At 56.5% G+C, this 11,175-nt stretch overlaps 1 protein-coding gene across 1 annotated transcript in view; it reads left to right on the top strand.

Annotated features, from left to right (window-relative positions):
- Positions 1–10,901, top strand: part of TMEM63B (transmembrane protein 63B) — a 15,624-nt gene extending 4,723 nt beyond the window's left edge. Inside the window, exons 4-23 of the mRNA XM_010084740.1 lie at positions 644–734; positions 1,515–1,552; positions 2,305–2,447; positions 2,718–2,769; positions 3,058–3,166; positions 3,666–3,736; positions 4,397–4,477; positions 4,612–4,735; positions 4,817–4,950; positions 5,084–5,221; positions 5,502–5,655; positions 5,893–5,999; positions 6,717–6,803; positions 8,000–8,065; positions 8,211–8,373; positions 8,523–8,628; positions 8,787–8,954; positions 9,119–9,234; positions 9,649–9,729; positions 10,740–10,901. Coding sequence (XP_010083042.1) covers positions 644–734; positions 1,515–1,552; positions 2,305–2,447; positions 2,718–2,769; positions 3,058–3,166; positions 3,666–3,736; positions 4,397–4,477; positions 4,612–4,735; positions 4,817–4,950; positions 5,084–5,221; positions 5,502–5,655; positions 5,893–5,999; positions 6,717–6,803; positions 8,000–8,065; positions 8,211–8,373; positions 8,523–8,628; positions 8,787–8,954; positions 9,119–9,234; positions 9,649–9,729; positions 10,740–10,901 — 2,191 coding nt within the window. The remainder of the gene's footprint in view (positions 1–643; positions 735–1,514; positions 1,553–2,304; positions 2,448–2,717; positions 2,770–3,057; positions 3,167–3,665; positions 3,737–4,396; positions 4,478–4,611; positions 4,736–4,816; positions 4,951–5,083; positions 5,222–5,501; positions 5,656–5,892; positions 6,000–6,716; positions 6,804–7,999; positions 8,066–8,210; positions 8,374–8,522; positions 8,629–8,786; positions 8,955–9,118; positions 9,235–9,648; positions 9,730–10,739) is intronic.
- The last annotated feature ends 274 nt before the right edge of the window (positions 10,902–11,175 follow it).

Below are 11,175 nucleotides of genomic sequence, written 5' to 3'. Positions count from 1 at the left end.
TAGCCTGCAGAAATTCCCTTCCAGCTGCCTGCCCGACTCCTGCTGCAGGGATTTCCAGGCAGGATGCCCAGCTGAGGCTGTGGAGCAGGTTGGGCTGAGCCTGGCTCCAGGCAGCCCAGCCGCTGGGGTTCAGCTGCCTTCCTCCTGCTCCTGGGTTTCCCCGCACTGAAGCACTGAGGGTGGGGAGGACTGGTGTACCAGGATACAGCCCACCAGGCTCCCACCCGTCCTCTTCCCTAGGGCAAGCCAGGCCCTCCAGGATGGGCACCGCTCCCAGCACCTCTCCGGAGCGCTGGGGCTGCAGCACCCTCTGGTCCCCACCTCCTCTCCTCTGTCCAAACCCAGCACTAAACAGACCTCATCTCACCTCCGCGGCAGCCGCTGCCAGCCCCTGCTCGCAGGGGATGCTGCGTAATGCGGGTGCCTCTCGGAAGGTGCTGAGCGAGTAGCATCCAGGGTCGAGCCCTGGGCTCAGGGTGTGCCGTCTGAGGTCTTTGCTTCCTGCTGCTCTCTGATCTCACCTCTCTCCATCTCACCTGGGGCAAACTGACCTGAATTAACCTCTGGGTGCTCTTGGTTCCTCACCAGGCTGCCTCCTCGTGTCTTCTAACTTTTCTCCCTCGCCTCCCGCTTGTCATTTTAGCGTAGCCTCCGCCCTGCACTCCGACAACCATGACCGCTACGAACGCCTCACCTCTGTCTCCAGCTCTGTGGACTTCGACCAGAGGGACAATGTGAGTAGCAAGCACGAGTCAAAACACCCTCCTTTTGAGGGGCTAGGAGCCCACAGCTTGTCTGAATCAAGGGCTCTTAGAAAAAACACTGTTTGCCCATCCCCAGGCCTTAGGTCCCATGCCTTTAGAGCTCAAGGAGACGCAACTACATGGCTTCTAGACATGGGCTTAAATAAGTAGCCTGTACATCCTTGTGGCTTAACAGAGATCTGTCGAACCTATCATCCCAGCGTTGCAGACATTGTCAGCTCCTCCTCGCACTGCTGTCAACCTCTATTGCTTTCCTCTCTAAAGGGGAGGGAGGCACGGTTCAGTAGGATAACAGGGTGTGATGGATGGAGAAATATTCCTCCCCCAGGTGTCCTTTGAGGAGCACTAGCTTTGGCCCAACCTTCCTTCCCAGTCCCTGCAGAGCTCCTCTTGGCCAGGATAATGGCTAAAGTACCTGTATGGTGAATTTTCTGGCTGTCCCTAGGCTGTGGAGAGCTTCTGTGCTAGCCAGGAGCCCATGGGTGGCCTGGGAGGTTGTGCTGACCGCTGGTAGGGGACAGCGCCATGGCAGAGTCCCACCTGTGGTGTGCCCCATGGAGTAGCGCTGTCATCTCCTTCGCCTTGGCCCATCCATGGCTCTGCATGTCGGGGTGCTCATGGTCTGTTCCCCCTGAGCCAAGTCTGTGTAGGTACAAGGACACCAGCCTGGTCCCCTGAGCCTTCAAAGGAGGGAGCAGGGATAAGGGAACACAGAGTGACCCGAGACCCTCCTGTCTTCTTTCTGCACAGGGTTTCTGCTCCTGGCTGACAGCCATCTTCAGGATAAAGTAAGTACCCCAGGACCTGCAGAGGGGACCCACATGGGGAAGGGGGAGAGGCAGCGCAGGGTGTGGGGACAGCCAGCGCAGTACAGCTGTGTGACCTCGCTGCCCTTGCTGCAGCCCTTTCTCTGAAAGGCACAAGCAAAGCGTGTCCTCTGGAGAGAACAGGCAAAGACAGGAATAGATGAGGAGTCCCAAAGCCAAAACTAAGGTCACATAGTCTGTTACAGAGGAGAGGACCCAGCCCAGGTCCCCCCTGCCTCAGTCCCATCTCAGAAACACTGTCTGCTGCTCTGCAGAGATGCTCCTCTCCCTGGGACCCCTCCTAGCGGCATTGCTGTCCAAGGAGTGGCCACCAACGGGGGACTGGAGGATGCAGGGAGACACTCCCAGCCTGATGATGCTCAGGGTAGTCTCCTAAGCACTTGGCTTCAGAGTGCTGTGGGATAGTGTCAGCCATCCCATATCTCAGCAAGACCCACCAGAAGGGTGTGAGCTGAGGTTTGCATGGTCTAGCTGCCTGTCCTGGGGCGCAGAGGGCAGGGGCATGGGGAGTGGGGCTGCAGTAAGCATTGCACCAGCAGGTTTCTGCCCATGCTGGTTCAAGGCTGGCTACTGGGCTCTCTACCCAGCTCTGCAGGGCAGAACCAGGGGTGCTGTGTGGGCTCAGACCATGAGGGCAGCCATAACCCTGTGCTTTTCTTAAGCACTTGAGGGAATATAGAAGATTGCCTGATGGCTTTTTCTCTCCCTGACAGGGATGATGAGATCCGGGACAAGTGTGGGGGTGATGCGGTGCACTACCTGTCCTTCCAGAGGCACATCATCGGGCTGCTGGTGGCCGTGGGTGTGCTCTCTGTGGGCATCGTGTTACCTGTCAACTTCTCAGGAGACCTGCTAGGTGAGAGCAGAGAGCCTTTGGCTGGGCTGGGGGAGCTGCTTTCAACACCCTGTCCCAAACCCCAGGGCAGCGGTGGAGGGCAGGACAGGACTAACCCAGACAAACCCTGACTGCTGTCCCCCTTTGAGCGTGGCACATCCAGAGGGTCATCCTGGGCAGTTTGGGTTTTGGGGTGTTGTGCAGGTGAGATTCCTGCCGTAGCCCACCCCAGTGGTTCTCTGTGCCACTCAGTATATCTGAACGTGCTTGTATCTGCCTCTTTCTCCCTAGAAAACAACGCCTACAGCTTTGGGAGGACAACCATTGCTAACCTGAATTCTGGGTACGTGTGGGCAGGGGTAGGATGGATAATTGAGGCCCTTGGTGTGTTTTGTAAATGTCCACTTGCTGCAGAGCCTCGTCTCCTTGAAGGTTGCATTTCTGCCCTTGCTGTGAGGCTATGGTTACTGCTCCAGTTTCCAGGCTGAGCTCCTGAGAGTTGGTTGTAGGGCATGTGGGTGCCGTGCTGGTTACAGTGCTCACGGCCCCAGCATAACTCAGGGCTTGACCAACCATACACAGACTTGTGGTGACAACCTTGCGTTGACCTTTGTGGTCTCTCTTGTGCCAGGAATAACCTGCTGTGGCTACACACATCTTTTGCCTTCCTGTACCTGCTGCTGACGGTGTACAGCATGCGCCGGCACACCTCCAAGATGCGCTACAAAGAGGATGACTTGGTGAGTGGGACCTGGCTGCTCTCCCAGGCACATTCTCCTATGCCCTTCTGTCGAGTCAGGTTGAGAGTGCTGAGCACCCCACTTCCCACAGCAGTTTGGGGCTGGATTGTTTCAGCTGTTCTTTTATTCTGCTTGACCAAAGGCAGATCCACCTGCCAGAGCAGCAGGCTGCCTGTGGGGAAACAGGAGAGTCCTGCACTGGGTGAACGTGTGGGGCCACCCCCATGGCTTCCTCAGGGGTTGCTCCACCTGCTTTTGCCTTCTTTGTTTCTGAAGGGCACCCCCTGTTTCTGTTCAGGCAGCTGCAGCCTAAGCCCCTAACTTGTCAACCTGCAGGATGCCAGCAGCTACTGGAAGCATAGGAGAGGGGGAGCCCTGGGTCCTAGAAGTGGTGGGTCTGCCCTTTCCCATCGCTGACTCAGGCCTTGGGGGGGTTTGCCACAATCTGGTCTTTCACACCATCCACACCTACCTGCTAGCTCAATTTTTTTTCTTCCAGGTTAAGCGGACTCTCTTCATCAATGGGATCTCAAAATATGCTGAGCCAGAGAAGATCAAGAAACACTTTGAGTGAGTCTCCCTGTGTCCCTAACCAAAGGCCCCCTGTAACAAGGGTGTTTTTATTGAGGTAGCGTTAGTGTTACCTGGGATGTCAATAATACATTGAGAGCAGAAAGCTAGGTGAAGTTGGTGAATGCTTTTACTTGGGGCATCTCGCTGTTACTTTTCTGCACAAATTTTTATCCAAATGTGTGATGTTGGTGGTTTTGTGCCTTGGGATGTGCCCAGCTATCTCTTGCAGAGCCACAGGGGGTCAGAGTGGTAAGAAGTGGACAGGACATGTCCTGAGATGTTGTCAAGCTCAGAGATGAGATGCAGGCAGGAGGCGCTCAAGCAGTGTCTGTGGGATGTTGTGCTGCTGCTTCTGCCCTGATCAGCAATCCCTGTAGAAAAGTATATTTTTCTTTTCAACAAACAGAAAAAAAAAAATTTCCTCTTCCATCAGGACATCAATGAACACACTGTCAGGGCCATGTTTAGAAGCACCGTGGGGAGAGGAGAAATGCTTTGTACCCTTCTGCCTCCTTCTGACCCCAAGCCCAGTGGCCCATGAAGGCACAGAGGGGGGTCAGAGGGGTGACCTGATGTCTGAAGAGGCTTCTTGTGGGGTTTACTTGAGGGTACAGCCTGTGGTGCTGGGTGTGATGAGCTGGTGTTTCCCGTCCGCAGGGAGGCCTACGCCAACTGCACCGTCCTGGAGGCTCGTCCCTGCTATGACGTGGCCCGGCTGATGTTCCTCGATGCAGAGAGGTAACCCCTGGTTTGGGAGAGAGGGCAGGATGGGCAGGGGCTGTGGGCTCCTCCTCAAGCCTGGTGCCACAGGAGCTTTTCTGAGCCACCCTCTTCCTTTCTTTCCTTCCCTCTCTTCTGCTCTCCTGTTTCAGGAAGAAAGCTGAGCGTGGGCGAATCTACTTCACCAACCTGCAGAGCAAGGAGAACACCCCATCCATGATCAACCCCAAGCCCTGTGGCCACCTGTGCTGCTGTGTCATCAGGGGCTGCGAGGAGGTGGGGGGAGAGCTGGAGCAATAGGGCACATGGGGGCTTGGGTCCTCAGGTCTCTGCTCTGACCCCTGTCCCCCTGCTTAGGTGGAGGCCATCGAGTACTATACCAAGCTGGAGGAGAAGCTCAAAGATGACTACAAACGAGAGAAGGAGAAGGTGAATGAAAAGCCTCTAGGGATGGCCTTTGTCACCTTTCACAACGAGACCATCACAGCCATGTGAGTGCAGAAGGTCCTGTCCTCCCCAGGAGGGTGACGTGTCCCGTATCTCTTGCCAGCACTAAGGCATTCCCCTGAGCTTGTCCCTGACAGCCCTCTGTGTCACCATCTCCCTCTTTCTCTTCCTCTCCAGAATCCTCAAAGATTTCAATGCTTGTAAGTGCCAGGGCTGTGCGTGCCGTGGGGAGCCCAGGGCCTCCTCCTGCAGCGAGTCCCTCCACGTCTCCAACTGGACCGTCAGCTATGCCCCTGACCCACAGAACATCTACTGGTGAGCAGCTCAGTGGGGAATGTGCTCAGTGCCCATGGGAAAGGGGTGCCCCCTCCCTGTCTCCCTCCCCGTCTGCTCCTCTGGTAACTGAACGAGTTGTTCTTGCTGAAGCCCAGCCTGGCTGAGCTGGAGGTCTGATCTGATTTGGAAAGGAAAAGCCTTGCGCTGGCGCCCCAAGTGCTGTTCATGCAGCCGGGGCCATGGTATGCACGAGGCCCCCTTGTCCTGCCCTTCTCCCCCACGCAGCCATCCTGATGCCCTCCTCCTTCTCCCCTCCCAGGGAACACCTCTCCATCAGGGGCTTCATCTGGTGGATCCGCTGCCTCGTGATCAATGTGGTCCTCTTCATCCTCCTCTTCTTCCTCACCACCCCTGCTATCATCATCACCACTATGGACAAGTTTAATGTCACCAAGCCCGTGGAGTACCTCAACGTAAGGCCTTTGGAGATGGGTGCAGGATGGGGTAGCATGGGAACCACCCCAGAGCACAACAGCCCCTGCAAGGGAGGGGTAGGGAGAGAGATTCAGTGTTCCCCAGGTCCTGTCAGCCTGACCACGAGGGAGGTGCTGAGCCTGGCCAGGGTGCCGGGGGCTTGGCATCAGCAAAGCATCAGCAGCAAGAACTGCCATGCTGTGTAACGCGTGGTCTCTTCTTTGCCTTCTTTGCAGAACCCCATCATCACCCAGTTCTTCCCCACCCTGCTGCTGTGGTGCTTTTCTGCCCTGCTGCCCACCATCGTGTATTATTCTGCCTTCTTTGAAGCCCACTGGACCAGGTAAGGACAAAAAACGCCTATCAGCATGCTGCCTGGCTACTAGACATTTCTCATGGATGTAAAGCTCCTGGCTGGATCCTTCTGCTCCAAGCACAATGCTGCTTTGCACCTCTGGGACACTTGGGGTCTGCTGTGATGCTGTGCAGCACAGTTGTCTCAGCAGAGCTTGACGTAGGTCTGCAAGAAGAAGAAGAAAGCTGGGAGGAGCTGGGGCTGGTCACTGGGAGATGCTAGTAGTGAGGGGAGTCTTGGCAGGGGTGCTGTGCCTGTCCCCGTGTGTATGTCATGGCTTTTCCGAGGGCTTCTGGCCGTAGGGAAGGTATTTGAAGTGCAGAGCACTGCAGATGTGCTGCTTGGGAGGCACGTTCCCCACGAGATGTGCAATGTGAGGTTTGTTTTCTGCTCTGTGTTGCAGAGAGTGGTGGGGAGAATGTCACCAGCTCTGAGGATTGAAGGTCCAGAGAAATTATTGCAGAGAGTCCTCTAAAGATAGGAGGACTGGGAGGGCCTGTGAGACAATGGGGGAGGAACTGGGACTGGAAAACAGACCTCAGAGACACTGGAGGGAAAGGGGGCATGTTCGTGTACCAGTAGCAGACGGGGGGGGTGTCAGATTAGACGCTGGGAAGTGCTTTCTGATGAGAAAGTGATGGGGACACTGTTTCTGGGGCTGATGGGGTGCCAGTGAAAGGTTAACAGCCTCTCCTCTGCCCACAGGTCTGGAGAGAACAGGACCACCATGCACAAGTGTTACACCTTCCTCATCTTCATGGTCTTGCTGCTGCCATCGCTGGGTCTGAGCAGGTAGGGCTGGTGGGAAGGAAAAGCAAGTGCAGAGACCCAGAGCACAGTGAGGGTTGAGATGCACCCCTGGTTGTTCTCCTACACCACATCTTTTTTTTCAAGTGCCCTGGCCACTGTCCCCTTGGGAAGCTGGCGTTTAGTTCTGACGAAGGGGCCGGGCCAGACCACACCTGGCTGGGTCTTTAGGAGCTTATTGAAGCAATCTGTAGATGCACTTACATGTCCCATGGTGCAATAATGCAGCAAAAATTGGCACAGTTGATGGAAGTGTGAAAAGTCTGCTCGAGGTCTGCTGGTGAAGGAGGCATTGCCCACCTCTGGGCTCAGTGCGCACTCCAGATATTGCACAAAACTAGTGAATTCCTCATTTTAAACCAGAACTGAGTAGGTTGCACTGCTTGGCTGGGTGGGAGGGTTCTGTGTAGGCTGCAGCAATGCTCATGTGTTTGGATGGGAGCCCCAAATCTTCCTGCAGGGGTGATAGAAATGCCCCATGGCCAACAGTGGTGTGTCCTCTGCCAGCCATCAGCATGGGCTCGCAGCCCTGAGCAGTGGCCAAGTAGGGAAACAGCATGAGGAAGGGAAAACTAGAAGTGGGAGTGGGATGGGGGGTCCTCACTGTGGTAGGGAGTTACTTACACATTGTAGGGTGGAGGATCTACACTCCCTAAATTCTGGAGTCAGGATAGAGCCCCTCAGTGGCTAAGCGAGGCAGCTCCTGGGAATAGACAAGCCATCGACAGCAGCAAAAAGGTGAGTGGATTGGATGGTTTTCTATCAAAAAAAAATCAGAACTGAGGAAAATGGGATTTGTTTCTCCTAAGAGATTTTTTTTTTTTTGAATCTCCATGTTGGAGATTGTCCCTTGTCCCTAACCAGTTTCTTCTATAGTCAGTCACCTGTTCCTTGCATGGATGTTGTGCCCAGCAGAGGGGAGAGGAGAATACTGATAGGACCAGGGCAAAGGCAGAACAACACGCATGCGAGTGGGAAGCTTTATGTCCCTCTTTGAGGGCTGCACTGTTTTTCCCAGTGTCTGATTTACATAATTGCTGGCAACACATTCCAAAAGGGAACAAAAGTCTATGGTCAGAGCTTTGGGTCCTTCTGGAGCAGCTCCCACATATTTGCATGTGCATGTCTGTCTGTCACTGCTTCTGACTGTTCCTCTTTTCTTCTTACCCCTTCCCCCACAGCCTGGATGTGTTTTTCCGCTGGTTGTTCGACAAAAAATTCCTCGCTGAAGCCGCTGTGCGATTTGAGTAAGTGGTGCCGGGAAAAAAGCCCTTCTTTGCAACGGGGAGGGGGCGAGGTTCTTGTTGGTGTCCAAAGGTACTGGGGGCTCCTGGCTGCTGCCCGGCGAGAGGGGAGCACATCCTGCAGCCTGTTCTCGCTGCACCTCCCCAGGTGTGTGTTCCTGCCGGACAACGGGGCCTTCTTCGTCAACTATGTCATCGCCTCTGCCTTCATCGGGAATGCCATGGACCTGCTGCGCATCCCCGGCTTGCTCATGTACATGATCCGCCTCTGCCTGGCCCGCTCGGCCGCCGAGCGGAGGAACGTCAAGCGAGTATGTAGTGGGGCTGAGGGGTGGGTTGTGGGCATCGCCTGGGGATGGGAGTGCTGCCATGGGGCTCACCTGATGCTGGGTGTACAGCTGGGTGTGTTGCACATCCCTGCTCAGTTCACATGCTGAAGGGTTTTTGTTGCCTCTTGTAGCACCAGGCCTATGAGTTCCAGTTTGGAGCCGCTTACGCCTGGATGATGTGCGTCTTCACTGTGGTCATGACGTACAGCATCACCTGCCCCATCATTGTCCCCTTCGGTAAGTGACACCCCTCTGCCTCCGTGTGTCAGAGGCTGGCGAGAGCTTGAGGAAGGGGAGGCAGAAAGGATGGGGTGGGGGAGATATTCCCCATCGGTCAGAGGCACTGGGAAAGAGGCTGATTCCCTGTTCTGCTGGCATCCCTCCCTTTCTCCCAGGGCTCATGTACATGCTGCTTAAGCACCTGGTGGACCGCTACAACCTGTATTACGCTTACCTGCCTGCCAAGCTGGACAAGAAGATCCATTCAGGGGCTGTGAACCAGGTGGTGGCAGCCCCCATCCTCTGCCTCTTCTGGCTTCTCTTCTTCTCCACCATGCGCACAGGTGAGCGCTGGGCTGGGATGCCAGCCCCCGACCTCCTGCAGAGCCGCTTCCCTGGCTGGGCAGTGGTCCCCTTCCCGGGCGGGGCAGGGGCCGTGGCCGCCCTTGGCCATGGGGCACGGTCAGAGTTCCTCTGGCACCGCCACGTCGGTTTTCATCTGCCCCAGGGTTCCTGGCCCCCACTTCCATGTTCACCTTCGTGGTCCTCGTGATCACCATTGTCATCTGCCTGTGTCACGTCTGCTTCGGGCACTTCAAATACCTCAGCGCTCACAACTACAAGGTGAGGCAGAGTGCTGGGTGGGTTTGGGGGACCCTGCTCTCCTGGGGAGCACCGCTCAGCTGCAAAACAGCAGGAGCTCCGGGGGGGTCCCGAGGCTCACCCCTGGCTTCACAGACTGGGGACGGTCCCAAGGCTGTCCCTGCTGCCTGTATGCTGTCTGCTTCGGGCACTTCAAATACCTCAGCGCTCACAACTACAAGGTGAGGCAGAGTGCTGGGTGGGTTTGGGGGACCCTGCTCTCCTGGGGAGCACCGCTCAGCTGCAAAACAGCAGGAGCTCCGGGGGGGTCCCGAGGCTCACCCCTGGCTTCACAGACTGGGGACGGTCCCAAGGCTGTCCCTGCTGCCTGTATGCTGCTCCTGTGGTGCCGATGTGTTGCCCTGGCAGTCTCTCAGTTTCTCCTTTTCTCTCCAGATTGACCACACGGAGGTGGACGCCATAGAAAACAGGCAGAATGGGAGACCTGCCACCAGTCTGCCGGCTCCCAAGTCAGCTGTGAGTCCCTGTCCCCCCCATCATGCCCTAGTCCACTCCTTACCCGGGTTTGTAAAGAGGGAAGTAACACCTCTTGACCTTTTTCCTCCCTGTCCACGTACCTCACTCCTTGTCTCTCTGAGGCAGCACCTGGAGTCTCCCAGCAAGGGCAGGAGGCGAGTGTTGGCCCGTGTGCCCCTCACTGCAGCTGGGGGTGGAAGTGTAACACCCCCACACACACGCACACCCCTTTCCCACCGCTTCCCAGACACTGTGCGTTCCCTTTCTGCCTCTCGGCCAGGACAGTGAATCCAGCCAGGTCAGTCTCCCTTCTCCTTCTGCATCTTTGAGCATCAGCAAAGGCTGTCACCCACTGGGCTGGTGCTTGGACATTGCTTTAAAGGTTGTGAAAGTGCTTTGGGGACTCTCCCCTCCCCTGCCCAGCTCTTTGGGATCCCAGAGTCAATTTTCTGAATTTCTCCTTGGCTCACTGGCTCTGTTCCAGCCACTTCCTTCCACTGTGAGATTTTTCTAGCTGTGCAGGAGTCTGTGCAGAGCTGCTTAGGGAGTACATGTAGGGCATCCTGCTTCCTCAGGAGAGCAGGGTTCATGTGTGCACATGTAATCCAGGCTCCTTCCCAAGGGCAGTGACATCTCTCCAAGAGGAGATTCCCCACAGGAGGCAGGCACAGCCTCGAGGGGTGCATCCTCTGGCAAAAACGGGAGCACAAGTGTTCCAGTCCGTGTGGGCTCCAAAGTGCTGAGAAGCCCCGTGCTCCCCCAGCCCCAGCTCCCTGGGGGTGCTGCCTGTCCCAGGATGCTGGGGTTTGGCTGGAGCAGTGCAGGGCCAAGCCAGCCTCACTTTTACCCCCTCTCCTGGCACATCCCATGGAGTCTAGGACCTTCCTCACGCTCCCAGCACGTCCCCACACTCAACCTCTTGCTTTACCTCTTGTGCTCTGCTGCCGTGAGAAACCCCCTGGGCTCACGTGTGTTTCTGCTTTCCCCCACCCTGTGCATGGTCCTGGCAGAAGTACATCGCCCAAGTGCTGCAGGACTCGCCGGAGGGCGAAGCGACGGAGTCAGAGGAGCAGGGATCGCAGGACGAGGAGCTCATCAACGCGGATGGCATGAATGACACGGATTTCCAGTCGTGTGAGGACAGCCTGATAGAGAACGAGATCCACCAGTAGGGACCTCGGAGGACGGGAGGGGAAGGAGGCTCAGGAGCAGGGCAGGCTGTGCGCACGGAGACCTAAGGAGAGGCACGGAGGGTGCTGGCCACTGCCCTCGCCCACCCACCCCCCCGGGGCTGCTGTCTTCAGTGAGGGCAGAGACCCTGCCGTGAGCTCTCCATTTCCCTGCCCCTACACGCCCATGCTGGCCCAGCAGCTTGGGGGGCATGCTCTTTACTAGCTACCTTCTTTAACACATCCCTAGACCCCAAAACCCCAGGGGCTGGGGAGG

This window comes from Pterocles gutturalis, unplaced genomic scaffold (genome assembly GCF_000699245.1).
Source record: "Pterocles gutturalis isolate BGI_N339 unplaced genomic scaffold, ASM69924v1 scaffold10005, whole genome shotgun sequence".
NCBI lineage: Eukaryota > Metazoa > Chordata > Aves > Pterocliformes > Pteroclidae > Pterocles > Pterocles gutturalis.
The sequence above is the reverse complement of the archived record's forward strand: the minus strand, read 5'-3'. Positions and strand labels throughout refer to the sequence as shown.